The 19,254-nt window shown below is 44.9% G+C and overlaps 1 protein-coding gene across 1 annotated transcript in view; it reads left to right on the top strand.

The window, feature by feature from the left end:
* Window positions 1–988: 988 nt before the first annotated feature.
* LOC119970057 (RNA exonuclease 1 homolog) overlaps window positions 989–19,254 on the top strand; it is a 30,949-nt gene continuing 12,683 nt past the window's right edge. Inside the window, exons 1-9 of the mRNA XM_038804022.1 lie at window positions 989–1,036; window positions 3,535–3,686; window positions 3,771–3,887; window positions 5,394–5,517; window positions 7,587–7,637; window positions 8,967–9,107; window positions 13,574–13,687; window positions 18,479–18,552; window positions 19,115–19,222. Coding sequence (XP_038659950.1) covers window positions 5,442–5,517; window positions 7,587–7,637; window positions 8,967–9,107; window positions 13,574–13,687; window positions 18,479–18,552; window positions 19,115–19,222 — 564 coding nt within the window. The 5' untranslated portion in view covers window positions 989–1,036; window positions 3,535–3,686; window positions 3,771–3,887; window positions 5,394–5,441. The remainder of the gene's footprint in view (window positions 1,037–3,534; window positions 3,687–3,770; window positions 3,888–5,393; window positions 5,518–7,586; window positions 7,638–8,966; window positions 9,108–13,573; window positions 13,688–18,478; window positions 18,553–19,114; window positions 19,223–19,254) is intronic.

Genomic DNA, 19,254 nt, shown 5'->3' on the forward strand with positions numbered 1-19,254 from the left:
GCTCCCCCCACAGCAGCGTACTCACACCCTCCCCCCACAGCAGCGTACTCCCACCGCTCCCCCCACAGCAGCGTACTCACCCGCCCCCCCACCACAGCAGCGTACTCGCCCCGCTCCCCCCACAGCAGCGTACTCACCCCTCCCCCCCCACAGCAGCGTACTCACCCCTCCCCCCACAGCAGCGTACTCACCCCGCTCCCCCCACAGCAGCGTACTCACCCCGCTCCCCCCACAGCAGCGTACTCACCCCCCCCCCCGCAGCGTACTCACCCCGCTCCCCCCACAGCACGTACTCCCCCCCCCCCCCCACAGCAGCGTACTCACGCCGCTCCCCCCACAGCAGCGTACTCACGCCGCTCCCCCCACAGCAGCGTACTCACGCCCCTCCCCCCACAGCAGCGTACTCACGCCGCTCCCCCCACAGCAGCGTACTCACCCCGCTCCCCCCCCACAGCAGCGTACTCACCCCCGCTCCCCCCACAGCAGCGTACTCACGCCGCTCCCCCCACAGCAGCGTACTCACGCGCCGTTCTGACTGCCTCAAGCCGAGCCCCCCCCCCATGCTCCGCCCCCAATCAGCCGAGTTCCCGATTGCGTCGGCCGTATGTGCTATCATTAGTCAGGAACTCAGCGTGGTGGCTGAGCGCTCAGTCCAGCGCTGCCACAGTCGGGGGAGATCTGATCCGCAGGCAGGGGGGTTGGGGGTGGTCCGGTAAAAGAGGGGTGCACTAGTTTGCAGGCCGGGTTCCGCAAGCGGCCAGCGCCACGTTCTGCAGCCACTGAAGGTCCCGCCATGCGCATGTACGGCCACAAAGCCAGCAATCCTCCGGGCCGTATCGGCAGCTGGAGCCAGGTGCTCAACGCAGCTCGGCTGCTAGTCCCCAGCTGATTTTTCGGTCGTAAAACGTCATCGTTCCCTGGCCGGCATGGGGGCATTGCCTCAAAATCGGAGAATCCAGTCCAATATCTTTGTAAGAAAGCCAAAAGTGCTGGAAACGCTTGGCAGGTCTGGCAGTATGTCCGGAGAGAGGGGGAGGTAATGTTTCAGGCCCTGACTTTGTATGAGCCTGTAATTCGTCAGTAATCTATCACCAAAATTCTAAATGACCATCCTTGGAATATTTTCAACCAAGAAGAGTTAGTAATGGGTCTTGCTGAAATTTGACCTGTAGAATTAACCTTTGTTCCTCCACAGATGCTGCCTAACCTGTTGAGTATTTGCAGCATTTTCGGTTTTAATTTTGGGTTGCTGGTATCTGCTGTATTTTGTTACTCCCTGACTCAAATTATAGTTTTTTTTTTGTTTGTGATTATATTTGACAGGTATTTCTGTTTGTTCAAATGAAGTCTTTAATATAGCATTAATGACAGGGAAAGATGTGCATCTCTGCCATCATTTTGTGCTCACTGGTTAACTGCTATAAGCAGCTCAATGGTAGCTCCTTGTTGGGTAGTGTTGGTGGATTGTTAGTCCAGCTACAATACATCATCCCAGGCCTGATTGGGTTTAAATGAGCTTTATTTACATTGACATATAATCACCGCACCTGTTCTCCCGACATTCAAATAAAATCTGGTTCCCAGGCCTGGGATGGCCAGCTCTGGCTTTTTGGGTGTCCATGTGGCTGCCTGGCTCCCAACCACACCTAATATTCCATTCCACAACAGCCTGGCACTACTACACATGCACGGCAGTTCTTCTATACATTAAAAAAAAATCTTCACTCTGTTCCACAAGCCTTGTTGAATTTGGACTGCCTTGTACCATCGCGAAGGGTGGGTGGAATGGGGGTAGCTCAGTAACTCGGTGCTTCATTCTCAACTTGAGCTCATTTTGTTCAGAGGGAAAATAAGCTTTCTTAATAATTTCCCTGCATTACTCTCCAGCTCCATTTTAAAGCAATACATTCTGGGATACAAATTTAAACTAATGCCAATGCTTTTGCAGTGTGGTCCATTTGGGTGAAGTGGGATCATTGAGGTGATATGGAGTTAAAAGTCTGTTATATTACAATCTGGAGAATTGAGTGGCGACGAATTCTTCTTCTCTTTTGGCTATCACTCGCTGACGAGTATGATTGTCCATCTAAAACTGTTACCAGCTGGCCTGTGGGTCCTTGTGTGGCTGATGTGCCCAATCCTAGAGCAGCATCTTCGACCACACACTTGACAGGTATTTCCGGGAAGTGGGATCAGTCCTTGGATTCGAGATTGCTGGTAATTCTTACTCGGGCTCCTTTCCCGGGCATTCTCTTGTTGTTGGTTGTCCTCTTAACAATATGTCACTTCAGCCGGGTCTCTTCTGAGTAAGGGTCTCCCAGGCGTTGACATCCATGTTACATTTCTTGAGGTAAACCTTCAGGGTGTGTTTTAAGTGTTTCCTTTGTCCTCTTATTCGGGAGCCCCCCTTATGTTGGGCAAAGAAGATTTACTTTGCCAGTCGGGACTCTGACATCCCAAGCACATGGCCGGCCCAGTGGAGTTGGTTTCAGATGATCATGGCCTTGATGCTGGTGCTTTGCCTGTTTCTAGGAGGCTGATGTTTGTGTGCCTGTCCTCCCAGCTGGTGCAAGAATCCATCTCAAACAGAGTTGATGGTACCGCCTATGTTCTTGAAGTCTTGTACTGAGTCCCAAGTTTCTGAGCCGTCAATTGGGAGGACGACTGCCTTATACACTCGGATCTTTTGTGTCAGCACACATGTCAGTTGTCAAACACTCTTTATCCTGGAGTGTTTGAATGAGGCTCTCATGAATTTGATATAATGTTGGATCTCTGCTTTGTCGTCCCTAGAGCAGTGGTGGCTCTCCAGGTCCGGAAGATGTTCCACATTTGATTGGGCTTCTCCGTTGATCTTGATGGAGGGAGAGACCATAAACTGCCCTGGGGTGGGTAGGTAATTTAGATATTACCTGAAGTTATAATTAGTCTGTTATTTTCTTGGTTCAGTTTATGCTTCAAAAGAGAATCTAAACTATAAAGACTTCTTGAATGCGCGGTAAACATTGGCTGGATCACCCTTGCATCTGAACACAAAATATAGCCTTTGCTTGTCTATCTCCATCCCTTCCCACAAAAAGGATCAATCTTTCTTCCGGAGAATAAATAAAAATATAGCGTCGGATCCTAGCTCCCCTCCCCACCCTCTACTTTTTGAATCTTTCCAGAAATCTCCAGAACATGAATACTTCAGTAATGCTCTGGAACATTGGTCAGGTGACCATTCTTCATCAGTGATGCTCTGGAACATTGGTCAGGTGACCATTCTTCATCAATGGCCCTCTTCAGGATGGGTTGGTCAGCTATTTGACTGTAGTGGGGAAGGAGTTTCTGAATAATGATTAGGAGTTAGTCACTTTTTTATGATTTTTCCCAGCTCTGGAAAGTTTTCCATAGAAGGTGGTGGTATGTGATTTGTTATTTTCTTGTGCAACGTTACTAATGGGGAGTGGAGGGCGGGAAAGAATGATATTTATTTGCGACAATGGCTAGACTATATTTATTATTCACCATTAACTGTGGGATTGCCCCTAGCTTCTTGGAATTCATTCAGGAAACGTCCCAGTGCAATCTCTAGCTCCAGCTGTAATGTGCCATCAAAAGAAAGGATTGTCTCTAGCAGTACGTCTAAAAGTACACACACCGTTTCACCACTGGAGTCAGCCAGCCCTGTTCCTGCTACACAGGTAGATGCACAGTTACATTTAAAATAAAAGAAATCCTCCGCCTTCGTCCCACGCCGTGCACAATAAATTGACTTCTTTTTTCAGAGAACTAATTCGAAGCGAGGATCAAAAGTCTCCAACAACGTGCGGAAGCAGTATCTCAGCTTCTTTATCGAAGAGTTTTTGAAGACTTGTTCATCTCGACAAGAAGCAATCCAAAAGGTTAGTGCGGAGATTTGAATCACTGGACAATGCATATTCCTTGAAATTGCCATAGCTAAAGGGGCTCCTTCCACATGAACCGGTCAGCAAACGTTCCCTGCTTTGAAATATTTTGCCAAATGGCCATTCGCTTCATGTAAGCAGACTATCTTGTTCATGGATCGCAGAGTATCGTGTCAGCACCAGCCGCAGCATCCATGAGGTCTGTCTCTGAACATCTTCACCCTCCTCAGCCAGGAGGTACTGAGGCTAATTGTGATCTTATTGTCGCACTTGGCAATTTATAGGGAGGTCACTGACTAGTAATCCAGAGACACGGTACTGCTCTGGGGACCTGGGCTCAAATCCCACCGTGACAGATGGTGAAATATGAATTCAATAAAAATCTGAAATGAAAACTCTTTGGTAAGGGCGGCAGTGGTTAGCACTGCTGCCTCAGGACGCTGAGGACCCGGGTTCGATCCCGGGTCACTGGCCGTGTGGAGTTTGCACATTCTCCCTGTGTCTGCATGGGTCTCACCCCCACAACCCAAAGTTGTGCAGGGAATGTGGATTGGCCACGCTAAATTGCCCTTAAAGAATCGGGCACTCTAACTTTTTTTTAAAAACTCTAATGTGACCATTGTTGGAATTTCTTCTTTTTTGCAGAGTGCTGGCTGAGGTGAAAAAGCCGGTGTGCATCTCTCTGGCTGCACAGGTGGTTAACCTCTCCACATTGGACAGTGTGAGGTGTGACCCACGCTGTCACACTAATGGGGCAGCACTGGAAAAAGCCAGCAACCTCTGGAATACTGGGAGGGGGGAGATCCCAATGTATGGGATCATGTGGGGTGGGGGGGGAGGGATGCCCTTTAAATACATTCTGATTTAATTATGTGATGTTCCCAATCTTTCTGGGGTGGAAACCTTGCTTCATCACTGGTTAGCCGGGAGGGGGGAGAATGCGATTCCGCTGGTGGGCACACTATCCTGGCCCATCAATCGATTTGTTCACTAAAGACCTTTTTAAGGAAGGAAATCTGCCATTCTTGCTTGTTCTGGCCCGAATGCCCTCTGAAATGATAAAGCAAAGGCGGCATGGTGGCGTAGTGGTTAGCACTGCTGCCTCACGACGCTGAGGGCCCGGGTTCGATCCCGACCCCGGATCACTGTCCGTGTGGAGTTTGCACATTCTCCTCATGTCTGCATGGGTCTCACCCCCACAGCCCAAAAAGATGTGCAGGCTAGGTGGATTGGCCATGCTAAATTGCCCCTTAATTGGAAAAGAATAATTGGGTACTCTAAATTTTTTTTTTTTAAAGAAATGGTCCAGCAAGCCACTCTGTTCAAGGGCAATTAGGGATGGACAATAAATGCTGGCCCTTCCAGCGACGTCCATGAATGAAAACAAATTGGTGATCGACTGGGGAGCAACAACTGGGTGACCACCTCAGTCCAAATTGTTCAGCTACCAGTTGCTAATTGTTTTGAAAAATAGTTTATTTTTCTCCTCTTACTATGTTTTAGGCTTTGTCTGAAGAAAAGGTTATTTTTGAACGTAGCACAGGCAAGTTCATGTATTTGAACGTAGCTGTGCAAGCGCTAAAGATCTTGCGGAATCCAATAGATCATCAACCAATGGCTCCAGATGGTATGCCTTCAATATTTCTCTTTATTGATCAATGTTGAGTCATGAACGGGAATCCGCTTTCCATTGAAATGTTCATCAGTCTTTCTCAGACCAGTATGTCAAGAAACCAACTCTGGAACAGGCAATCCTAGATTTGTCATTTTGCAATCGGGTGGGTTAATTAATAATCTTGATGCGCAGGGTCCTTTAGGGAAGAGTGACCATAAAATGGGATTATTCTTTTGGGATAAAAAGTTTTAACCCAAACTAGGGCCCTAAATCTAAACGAAATAAACCACAAAAAGGTATGAGGGGCAAATTGACTGTTACGGGGCATGATGGTGACAGTGGGAAGGCAATGGCTAATATTGAAGGAACAGATGCATGCATTGAAACCGTTATAATATTCCTTTCGGGCACAAAAAGAAAGCTGGAAAAGTAACCCAGCCATGGTTAACAGAATAAATTGAAGGGTAGTATTAGATCCCAATCATATAAAGTTGCTAGAAAAAGTAGCAAGCCCAAGGAGTAGGTGCAGTTTAGAATTCAGCAAAGGAGATTGATCAGGAGGGAGAAAATGGAGTATGAGAGTAAACTTGCAAAAAACATCAAAGCTTCTCCAAGTGTGTTTTTAAAAGAAAATAGATTAATGAAGACAAATGCAGGACCCTTACACTACAAAACTGGAGAATTTATAGAGCAGAAGGAAATGGCAGAGCAATTAAGTTATTTCTGGCTTCATGGAGGAAGACACCAATAGCTTCCCAGAAATGCAAGTGAAGCAAGGATCCAGTGAGAAGGAGGAATTGAAGGAAATTAGTATTTGTGGAAAAAATAGTGCTGGAGAATAATGGGAGTGAAAGCTGATAAATACCCAGGGTCTGATGATCTACATCCCAGGGTACTAAAGGAGGCAGCATTGGAAACAGTGGATGCATTGGTTGTCACCTTCTGAAATTAATAATATAATAATCACTGTCACAAGTAGGCTTGAAGTCACTGTGAAAAGCCCCTAGTTGCCACATTTCGGCGCCTGTTCGGGGAGGCCGGTACGGGAATTGAACCCACGCTCTGGCCTTGATCTGCATTACAAGCCAGCTGTTTAGGCCATTGCTAAACCAGCCCCTATTCTCTAGATCCTGGAACAGTCCAGCAGATTCGTGGGTGGCAAATGTAACCCTACTATCTCTTTTTTAAAAAAAAGAGTGAGGGAGAAAAACAGCAATTGCAGACTGGTAAGCCTAAGTTCAGTAGGTAGGGAAAATGCTAGAGTCTATCATTAACAATGTGATAACAAGGCACTTGGCAAACATCAACAGGATTAGACAAAGTCAACATTAATTTCTGAAAGGGAAATCATGTTTGACAAACTTACTGGAGTTTTTTGAGGCCATGACTAGTAGAATAGATGAAGGTGAACCAGTGGATGTGGAGTATTTGGATTTTTAGAAAGCTTTTGATTAAGTCCACACAAGAGGTTAGTGTGTAAAAATAAATAAAAAATAAAGCGTATGTAATATATTGGCATGGATTGAGAATTGGTTATCGGACAGGAAATAGATTAGGAACAAATGGGTCTTTTTCGCAGTGGCAGAGAGTTTGAACCTATGGAATTCGCTACCAAGGAAGACTCTGGAGGCCAAGTCACCGTATCTATTTAAGATGGAAATAGATTTCTAGACAGTAAAGGTGTCAAAGGAGAGAGTGGGAGTATCACATTGAGTTAGAGGACCAGTTATGATGAGAATGAATGGTGGAGCGGGCTCGAGAGGCTGAATGACCTACCATTTTCTGATGTTTTGGATGATGGGTCCGTGATTTGATCACTGTTGTACAGAAACTCTTTGAATTCAGAATATTCCCTAATTTCATCTCCTGAATTGTATTTGAATGCTGACAGTTCTGGCAATTTGACTATTACAGAATGCAAATTAAAATAGTTAGCTTAATTATCTTCAAGACACTGCTCCGCGAGTTGAAGTAATATATATGACTTTTTTCTTTTCATCCATTACATTGACTTGGTCTGTCTAAAACAGCAACTGACAACTTGCAAAGTGGTAACTAACTGCATTTAATTTTGTTTTGAGGTCGTTCCTCTGCGAAAAGGAAGCGATCTTCCTCCGGAACAATTCTGGAAGGTGAGTTAATTAAGAAGTTCGTAATGCAAAATATCCTCTTAGGGAGTGAAATATTATAACGTTTTGCTTCTTTGTCACTTTGTAAAAAAAAAAACCATTTTATTCTTTCTCACTCTGATCTATATCCTGGCGCCAGATAAGAGGACGTAATGGTTACTCTGTTCCCATTGGGGAATTCTCGGGACTGCCAGCATCTGTGGAGACTGAAACTAAGTAAATGTTTCAAATTGATGACATTTTTGGCTTCTGTTTTGCGTTCCCAGTATCCGCAGTATTTCAATTTTTGTTACTGGGTATTGCACTGGTCAGAAGAGAATGTTGTTAATTATGTAATGAGCAGTGAAGGAATAGTTCTAGTTGTATCTGTAGTGACATGCTTATGATGTTGCTGTGCTTTCCAAATAGAACATTTTCTCAAGATACCAGAACTGTGACCGGTTGGAAAAGATTGACCAGGTTGGGGCTTACTTCTCAAGAAGAGGCTGAGGGGTGACTGGTAGATCATGCAGAGGTTTGACGGGTTTATATGGGATGTATGTAGGGAAGATGTTTCCAGTTGCTGGGGAACCAGTACCGGGGAACATCAAGTATAAGATAGTCTCTGATAAATTTAGCAGGAATTCAGGAGAACCCTCGTCACTGAGTGATGGGAATGTGGAACTCGCTCCCACTGGGAGTGTTTGAGGTGAATAGTATAGAGACATTTAAGGGGCAGTTCGATAACTTAAAAAAAAAATATACCCAATACCATGCAATTGACTACCTGATTAAAAGCTAATACTCCATATGCAACCCTTTCATATTTTATCGTATTTTAATTTTGGATGAGGAGGTCCATTTGAAAAGAGATCCTTCAATCAAACAAGTTTGGGAATAATCAAAATGGGGTGTATATTACTCTGTATCCAGCTGTTCTATACCTAACCTGGGAGTAATTTATCATTGAATGAGTTCAGGGCAGCACGGTGGCCTAGTAGTTGGCACAGCTGCCTTACGGTGCTGAGGTCCCAGGTTCGATCCCAGCTCTGGGTCACTGTCCGTGTGGAGTTTGCACATTTTCCCCGTGTCTGCGTGGGTTTCGCCCCCACAACCCAAAAATGTGCAGAGTAGGTGGATTGGCCACACTAAATTGCCCCCTTAATTGGAAAAAATAGTTGGATAATCTAAATTTATAAAAAAAAATCATTGAATGAGTTCCACTGTCCAGATTCTAACCATAATTGATTAGTTTTTTAAGAATTTGAATGAAAATCAACACTTGGTATTCCAGTATGACAGCAGACGAAATTTTCATTGGACTTTGGATGTATTCTATTTAAAACTTTACAGGTGCTGCACTTTATAGAGTGCTCAAGGACTATGTCTTAACTGAGGAAGAGTTGAAGGCGACTGGATACCCTCGCTACAACCCTGACCAACCAGGAATTGCCCTGCTCTTCAATGGTGATGCAAAGAAATATATCGCTGACTGTGAGTATAAGCTCTTTCCCTTTACGATAGTTGACTTGGCTAAAGTGAAATCTACACAATACTGTACTGCCTGCAGGTGTTGGGTTTAAAAAATTGGTACCAATATGCATCCTTGGGAAAACATGGAAAACAGAAGCAGGAGTAAATAATTCAGCTTTGGCTTCCATCGCTTTCTCTCGAACCACAGGTTCACTGCGCGAGTGAAGAAATTTCTCCTAAAAGGCCCACCCCATATCCTGACACTGTTGTTGTGTTCTGCTGCTTCAGATAACACAGGCTGCTACTTGATGCAGTCTTAACTAAAGGATGCTCCAGACTCTGAAATGAGTTCAATGTGTTTATTGAGCTATTAACACAGTTCTCAATGAGTTCGACTCTCTGCTAATCTAACTGTAGTAACTCAGTCTAACTGTACCAGCTTGCTCTAAGCCACGTGCTGGGGTGTGATGTTGCTGATCAACCCTGTCTAACTCTCTAGATGTCTGTCTGTGGAAAGAGGCAGGGTGTGAGTGCCTCATCCCTTTGATAGTGTTTATGTCGCGCCCCCTTGTGGTGATGCCACCTGAGTGTCCTGACTGTCCATTGGTTGTGTCCTATTCTGAGTATTCATTGGTTGCGTATTTGCATATCATGACGACTGTGTGACTCCTGTTCTAGACCCCCACCCCAGCCAGAGGAAACAACACCCCTGAATCTGGTTTGTCCGACCCTGTCAGAATTCTATACGATTCAATGAGATCCCCTCTCATTCTTCTAAACTCCAGTGAGTACCAAACTAGTGGCCCCAATTTCTCCACCCACCAATACAAATAGTAGCTCAGCGAGCATAAAAATAGCTTATTTGATAATCATTAAGAATCAGGTCTGCTATGGCAGGTCAATATCCAGCTTTCTTATATTTGAGCTTCATTATCTCCTTCTACCCCTCGCTCAACCGACGCTGAAACCCTCGGTCATACTTGGCATGGTTGACTGGAGAAATAAATCTGAGTTACAATGAACTATTGCCAAGTGTCCTCGTCTGTGCCTTTATCTCTCCACATTCGATTCTTCCTCCACTCTTGACCAGCTTCTGATCCCCTCCATTCGCTGTAAACAGCAGCTCATCCAAAGCTCTGCTGCCTCTATCCTAATCTTCACCCACTTGTCCTGTTCACCTCGTTGGCTACAAATTCGACAATTTAAATTTCTCGTCCTTTGTGTTTAAATCCCTTGTTCATCTCTATCTCTGTAATCCTCCATTTAACTCTTCTTTCCCCCTTCCCCCCCCCCCCCCCCCCCCCCGCCTCCCCACTCAATTTCAGGTCTCTTGCACATCCCTCACTCTTGCACCATTGGTGGCTGTATCTTCAACTGTCTAACACACTCACTCCCACGATCCCTTCCCTGACCCCCATCTGCTTCACCTCCAATTCAACTCTTTTAAACCAAGCTTCAGGCTACTCCATCCCAGCAATCCGTTTGGGCTGATTACAACTCTGAAGAAACATTCTTTGTTAAAGGTGCTATCTAAATGCAAGACTTGGTACAATTTTCATTTGAGTAATGCCTCGTGCCTGCTGTGAGTATTAAATTACACCCAATAATTGATTATTTTCTTTCTGAGCTTGGCTTGTTTTCTCATAACCTTCTTGTAACTAAACCCATCATCCAGTAGATGTCGCTGTTGGCTCATAAACTAAATCACTGACTATTGCAGATGCATAAAATAATGCAAGTCTTTTCCTAATAGCACCCCGTCAATGTTCAGAATTCTGCTTCTGCTTCCAAAATCACTCAAACCATCGCAAAAGAAAGAGGAATTTCAAAACTTGCATTAAATTAAATGAGAATTGTTTCTGCAATTGCACTAATTTGAAAGTCATTGTTAGAAACCTGGCCATCCTTCCAGATAATTAATCGTGAGAGGTTTCCGTTAATTGTACTGATTTGCAGCCCATCAAAGATGCTTTTTTAAATTTGAAAACTATGCATCAAGGCACAAGGACACCAACCTGCATGTTTCTAAAAGCTGCTTCTATACACCAATGAATCTAGTGAATGGTGCTGTGTAATTAAAGTAACTAATCACAGGATTGACATTTCTGCAGTTCAAGGTGAAACATTTTTAATGTAATTTTAAAAATATCTGTCCCCAAATCCTGCCTGATCTGTACTGGTTCACGGCTGCTTTGGTTTGGTGATCTACAAATGACGTTGAAAGAAAAGTCATTCTTTCCTAAATGGGTGCAGTTTGAACAGAGAAAGCAGACTTTACCTGAAGCTGTAACTCTTAAGTCACACCTTTCCAAGGATATCGTCTCGTGCATTACATGTAAAAAGATGATTTGAGGTTCATGAAGTCTGCAAGCAACCGTTTTGGTTCCAGCGACTTTCTTAATAATAACCTTTATTATTGTCACAAGTAGGCTTACATTAACAGTGCAATGAAGTTACTGTGAAAAGCCCCTAGTCGCCACATTCCGGCGCCTGTTCGGATACACGGAGAATTCAGAATGTCTAATTCACCCAACAGCACGTTTTTTGGGACTTGTGGGAGGAAACTGGAGCACCCGGAGGAAACTCACGCAGACACGGGGAGAATGTCTGTGCCGAGTCTGCACAATGACCCAAGCGGGAATCGAACCCGGGACCCTGGCGCTGTGAAGCAACAGTGCTAACCACTGCGCTGCCCAATAAACCTGCAATAGTAGTGTCAAGAATCCTTCAGTGAGAGTTAGTTAGATCTTTGATTATGATCTGCTTTCCTCCCAATTACCACTAGTTAGAGATTCTAAAACTAGGGGAGAAATTGTCTTAAAATTAGGGCCAGACCGTTCAGGAGAGATATTAGGAAGCATTTGTTCACGCAGAGGGTGGTAGAGGTTTGGAACTCTCTCCCACAAACAGCAGTTGAAGCTGGAACCATTAATTTTATATCTGAGATAGATAGATTATTGCTAAGCCAAGATATTAATGGATGTGGGCCAAAGGCAGGTATATGGAGTTCGGTCACAGATCAGCCATGATCTCATTAAATGGTGAGACCGGCTCGAGGGGCTGAATGGCCCACTCCTGTTCCTGTGTTCCACTTCCATGGTAGGTAAGGTTTCAGAAGCTTTAACTTTCCACTAAACATCTTCAGTAATAAGCAGTAGAATTTTGGCTGATGTGATTGAAGACAATTTATGCCAGTGAAGAGATGGCAGAGTTACAGTCCCTACACTGTCGGATCAGCAGCTATGTACAGTGGTGTTTGTTTTGTGTCCTGAGGGTCCGGGAGGAGGATTGGGGTGACGGCTTGCATGATCAAAGCGTGATATACAGAGCTTTCGGGATGGACAGAAGGGGTTTGAGATGGGGTGGGGCACATATTAATACCTACTTGCTAAGGGCGCACTGAACTCCAAATCCATATCTGCAGAACAGGGACCGTTCTTTTTGTCTGTGCTCACTGTAAAATATGAATCACCAAAATATGGAAATGATTATGAAATATCTGAGTGGTTCAGTCATTGAACTTTTCAATAAAGGTACCCTGACTATAAACTTGTGATGTGATCACTCCGGTTTCGCCTTATTATTTCAACCCCTTTGTCAGGTTAGCACTTAATCCCTGTTAGTTCTGCACTTTGATTAATATTGGAGGCATGGAGGTATTGCATAAACGTACGGGATCAGTATTGTGTGACAGAATATCAGAATAATCCCAAAGTCAAAGAGCTGAAATGATTAATGATTTGAAAAGGAAATTGGATGGGTGCATGAAGGAAATAAACTTTCAATGCCCCAGGGGGGATGTGTTTGGAAAAGGGGACGGATTGAATTGCTGGACAGAGAGCCAACATGGAATTGGGCCATATGCCTTTTCCTATGCTGCTGTGTCTATGGAATATAGCGCTGTTAATGTATACAGAAAACAATTGTACATTCTAGAAATCAAAAAACCCACAACGCAATTGTGAAGGGCCCCGGTCCATCAATCCATATCTGGAGAGACCCCAAATGAATCCATCCAGCAACATGATTTTGGTTTACAAACATTGACCTATTCTCCGTGTCCTCGTTTGTTTTCTGGGTTCCATGCAAAATATCGTTGTGTCAATGTTGACCTTTTGAATATTAACATGTAATCCATGGATGAATTTTTAAACAGAATGGAGCTTTGGGATCCACATTCCTGAGTGGGGAAAGAGGACACTGAGAGGACCTCCCAGTTAAATCTGTGGCCCGACTGTGGGACGCCATGAATAGAGCCGCTCATTTCCACTACCAGCAAAATGATTGTCACGCTGTCACTGCTGCCTCACCACGTGATTGGTTTGCTCTGTGCTGCCCTTTTTAGTCTTGTGGTCTGCCTCAAGTGATTCTGCTGCAGTGCTGGTTTTCATTCTGGGATCATTAGAAATCTTTGGTACTGTGTATCTCAGATACCTCGATGAAGTTTTGAGCAAAAGGTTCAAGTTGTAATTTTTATTTATTTTAAGCATTGATCCAGGTTTGCAGTCGGTGTGGGACATCGTTTTCTGTGACTCCGGAAGGAAGTTATATCTCCAAGGAGGAATGTTGCCACCACTGGGGAAGGATATTTCAGCGGCAAGGTGAATGTTGTGTTTACATATATATATTTTTAAAAATTCATTGTGTATAAACTGCACAATAAAAGTACCATTTTCTCAAGTGTGTTTGTATGGAAAGGAAATCTCACTTCTCTATGCAAGAATGAAGCGGGATTCTCCCATTCGGTGGCAGAGTGTCCACGCCATCGGAAACGGCATCGTGTTTCACGATGGCGTGAATGGGCTGCTGGGAGTACCGATTCTGGCCCCTACAGGGGGCCAGCACGGCGCTGGAGCCATTCGCACCGCTCCAGCCTCCCATCCCGGCGTGAACTGTGCACCGTGGGATCTGCGCATGCGCAGTGGCACCGGCGCCAAACCGCACATACGCGGTGGCCTCCCTCAACGTGCCGGCCCTGATGTAACATGGCGCAGGAGTTCAGGGGCTGGTGTGGAAGAAAATAGGCCCAGGAAGCGAGAGGCCTGCCCACTGATTGGGCCCCGATTGCGGGCCAGGCCCCATCAGACGCCCCCCCCACCCCTCCACAGGCTTCCCCCCCGACCCTGCGCCCGGAGCTCCTGCCGGCTGCGACTAGGTGTGGACGGCGCCAGCGGGACTCTGCTGTGTTAGTGGCTGTTCAGGCCATCCGGGCTGGAGAATTGGTGGCCCGGCCATGTACAGCGTACAGGAGAATCGCGTGGCGGCATCGGGGCCTGGTTGCGGGGATTCCACCCTGGCCCCGGGCTGGGAGAATCCTGCCCATGGTGTACGATAAATCTCACCAAGTAGAATTTACAGTGCAAAAGGAGACCATTTGGCCCATCGAATCTGCACCGGCCCTTGGAAAGAGCACCCCACTTAAGCCCACGCCTCCACCCTACCCCTGTAACCCAGTAACCCCACCTAATGTGTTTGGACACTTGAGGACAAATTAGCATGGCCAATCCACCTAACCCACACATCTTTGGACTATGGGAGGAAACCGGAGCACCCGGAGGAAACCCACGCACACACGGGGAGGACGTGCAGACTCCACACAGACAGTGACCCAACCGGGAATCGAACCTGGGACCCTGGAGTTGTGAAGCCACTCTGCTAACCATATATGGGCCAGAACTTTCTGTCAAAACAATAATTAGTTTAATGGACCTTGCTTTTATTGATCAAATTGCCAGCATCTTTGAGGGAGAAATGCACAAAGAGTTATGATTTGTCACTGGTTGCTGGGTGACGATACCGGCTCATCCTTGACCTCCCACTAAATGTGCCACAAAGTTAGGACTGGTACTTAACAACGTAAGGACCTTTTTATAAGGAGATTTGTTTCTGTGATGGCTTTCAACATTTCTAGCTCCGAAAATGAATAAGTTTAAACTAAGAATTCTCATTCTTGCAGGTAGTAAGTTGTTGGATATTAACTTTTTAAATTTAAAATGTTGTTTACTTTATATAAAAAAAATAAATAAATCTTAATCCAATCTTTATTACCCCACCTTATTTGTTTTTCTGCTCCTAATTTCCTCCTCTGCCATTCTTCTGTTCCTTTGTTGGTCCCAGAAGCTCCATTGCTCTCACGGCTGTTCTCAACTCACTCCCAGCAAGTTATATGGAGTTGAATAATGAGGGTAAAAAGTCTGTCTAACGGGGCGGAGATGCCTCATTCCACCAAATTATGCGCCAATGTCTGAATTTCCGATATTCGACCTTTGTACATTGAAAGGTGTTTGACAAATATTTGCCCTTTTTTTTTACTTGTATACACCGTAACTGGACTGTATTTCATGAGATGTAATTTGCTTTGAAATTACATTGTTTACATGGTCAGAAGTATTTTGGTTAGTGGAGGATACCCACAAATACTACACAATATCGCATGTGAGATTTAACTTCAAAGGTATAGTTTCACACCAACTAAATATTAACTAAACCACATTATTTCCAATATTCAAATTAACACAATTTCTACCATTGCACAATTGCTGCAAGTACATGCCAAAGTTATTAATGATGCACAAACTTTTTCAGCATCTTGCGCTATCTTTAATTCTTAACAATTTTAGTTCAATGTCTTCAGTTACCGTATGGCATAGCGAGTTTATATCAGCAATTAATATTCAATATTTTACAATCAGACAATCTTTAGTGACAAAGGAGGCCATTCAGCCTATTTTGCACTGGCTCTTTGAAAGAGCATTCTATCAATCCCATTCCCCTGTCTTATCCCCATAACCTTTTCAGATAACAGTCCAATTCCCTTTTGAATACCCCGATCGAACCTTCCTCCTCCCTCTCAGCTTCCTACAACCCTCTGGGTGAAATAGATTTTCCTCACATCACTTCTACTCCTTTTGCCAATTACTTTTGAGTCCATGCCCTCCAGTTCTTGATGCTCTCTTTAGAGGAAACAGTTTCTCACTATTTACCCTGTCCATACCCCTCAGGACCTTGAATACCTCCAAGTCTCCTCATGGCCGCCTTTTCTCCAAGAAAAGCAGTTCAACCTCTCCAATCTATCCTCATAGCTACAGTTCGTTATCCTGGGACTGAGTCATGTGAATCTCCTCTGTACCCTCTCCGATGCCTTCCAATCATTCCTATGCCCATGATGAGGCCTCATCAGTGTCATGCACAAGTTCAATGTGACTTCCTTACTCTTGTAAGATACTATTTGGTTAATTAACTGCTCTCGACATGCTCTGCCACCTTCAATGACTTGTGTACATCAATCACCTATGGATTGAACTTCACCTGCCACTTGTCTGCTAAATCCACCAATATGTCTTTATCCGAGGTTCAAGACTGCCCCCCCTCACCGATGACCATGTTTCCAGTCTTTGTATCATCTGCAAATTTTCAAACCGTGTTCTTCACACCACAGTCTCGGTCATCAGTATATATAAGAAATAGCAGGGGTCCTAATACTGACCCCTGGGAACCTCCACCTCAAACCTTCATCTAATCTGAAAAACAACTATTCCTCACTACCATCTGTTCCCTGTTACTCAGACAATTTGGGGGCGATTCTCCCAAATGGAGCCCACGTGTTCGCACCGTCGTGAACGCCGTCTCATTTCACGACGGCGCGAAACGGGCAAGGGCGCTACCGATTCTGGCCTCCATAGGGGGCCAGCACGGCGCTGGAGCCATTCACACCGCTCCAGCCTCCCATCCCGGCGGCAAATGGGCGCCACGCCAACCCACGCTTGCGCGGACTTATTGGACTTCAGCACGCCGGCCTTGACTCAACATGGCGTCAGTTTTCAGGGACCGCCCGTGGGGGGAGAAGCCGGCCCGCCGAATGGTGGGCCCCGATCGTGGGCCAGACCCCATCAGAGGGCCCCCCTGGGCATGGAGCCCCCCCCCCCCCCCCCCCCTGACCGTTCGTGCAGAGTTTCCACCGGCAGCGACCAGGGGTGAACGGCGCCAGCGGGACTCTGGCGTATCCATGCGGCCGCTCGGCCCATCCGGGCCGGAGAATCGGTGGCCCTGCCGATTCCAGCAGCCAGTGCCATGCCAACCGCGCTGGCCCAAATGGCACCGATTCTCCACACCTTGGAGAATCTCGCACCGGCGTCGCCGGGCCGGCACAGGGCTCGGAGAATCGCCCCTGTTGTTATTCCAATGCTTACTTTCCCTTTTATTCCATGAGCTTGAATTTTGCTCGAGCGTATTGTGTGACATTGTCAAATGCCTTTTGAAAACATCTCAACAGCGGCGGCCTTATCAACCTTCTCTATCTCTTCAAAAACTCCAAGTTAGTTTTTGCCTAATGAATCCATGCTGGATTTCCTTCATTATTTGCTCGTTGGCAGCAGATTTAAGTATGCAGCTTATCCCTATTATCATTGTACGAACACAATATAACCTGTTGTTCAGGTAGATTGGCTTCTTGTTATCAGTTGTTTGAATTTGCTCAGGGGATACTAACAGTTGAGTTATTTTTCACTGTAGTCTTATTGCTTGTTGTGATTTAACATTGTGCGAGCTGACTTGGGTCCAGAAACCCCTTTAAACATTCACTCATTTTAAAAATTCCCCAAAGGCTACAGCCTCTCCCTATCTGCGTAACCTCCTCAAACCATACGATTCTAAGCTTGCTCTTTTTCTGCTGTGAAGGTTGTTTACATGGTCTGTTTATTTTTTTGCACATTCTATAATAATGTTATCTTGGAACTTTCTTTCCCTTTTCACTCTGCCTGTCATTTCTACCTTCTCTAATTCCCTAAGAATGGAGAAAAATAGCATCTCCACTATTTTCTCATTTAGTTGCATACTAATTCACCTCTGAATCTGGGTGACCCCATCCACTCATCTTGAGACTAACATCTATATAATCTTTATTATTGTCACAAGCTGGTTTACATTAACACTGCAATGAAGTTACTGTGAAAATCCTCTAGTCGCCACACTCCGGCCCCTGTTCGGGTACACGGAGGGAGAATTCAGAATGTCCAATTCACCTAACAAGCATGTCTTTCGGGACTTGTGGGAGGAAACCGGAGCACCCAGAGGAAATTCATGCAGATACTGGGAGATTGGTAATGGCCAGCTTTTTTCTGTCCTCCCTTTATTAGCTTCCAAATCCTTTTTATATTATTATCGTACCACCATTCTACAAACCTTGTAAGTTACCATTTAATTCTCGCCGCCTTTATTTCTTCTGATTTGATATATAACATGCTCCCAATATGTTAACACATTATTTGATGGAGATGATTGCCCTAATGATGCTGAGTGAAATATCCATTGCAATGTCCAGTTCTGTTTCAAGTTTTCCACAAAAAGAAATAAGATTTTTCTTTCTCCATTATAACAAGCTGTTTTAATTCTAGTGTCTGGTGGATGGGATGCTCGATATAGCTGCTGTGGAGGATCTTTGGGCTCTGCTGGATGTCAGATTGCTAAGGTATAAAAACAAATCCCAGAAAATCTGAATAGCAAGTTGGTTTAGAGCGCAATTTGTTTTTTCTCCTCTTTTGGGAATAGTCTATGAAGAGGTTACGATATCCCAGGACACCTACACATTTTATAGGTAGCTGTGGAGATTCAGTGGGGAAAATATACATTGAATACCTTGTTTTATCGTAAACACAACTCTCGGTCCATCCACTGCCTCTGTTAATAGACAGCTTGCTTGACTGGCATCCACTCTTCGATGAGTTGAAATATCCTACTCCAATTAAAACATCGGGAAGACCAAAATCATTGTCCCCCATCCTCACCCAGCCACTCAGTCAGTCATCACCTTGAACCACTGGGCTGTAAGGGGATAATATCTTCACCCTTTGTGTGATTATTATTGAAGATCTAGGAGTTTATCAATTAATTTGTTGAGGTTGAATGAACACATTTTGTAAGATGTGTTTTTGCTGGAGTAGCTTCATTCAATCAATCTAGTCTAATCTGTGTTAACTGGATTGATTTTTCCCTGAGTATTTGGTATTAATTATAAATTGTCCTTTGTGTAGTTACATGTCTATATTCAAAAAGAAAACCTTGATGGTTTTGTGAAGGCTTTCCTTAAACTGCTCCCACTTGATGGGAATCCTGGTGTTTATGCAGTGAGCTCTGAAATGGTGAGTAAAGTGGGGCCCCTCCCAAAAAAAAT

This window comes from Scyliorhinus canicula, chromosome 8 (assembly GCF_902713615.1).
Source record: "Scyliorhinus canicula chromosome 8, sScyCan1.1, whole genome shotgun sequence".
NCBI lineage: Eukaryota > Metazoa > Chordata > Chondrichthyes > Carcharhiniformes > Scyliorhinidae > Scyliorhinus > Scyliorhinus canicula.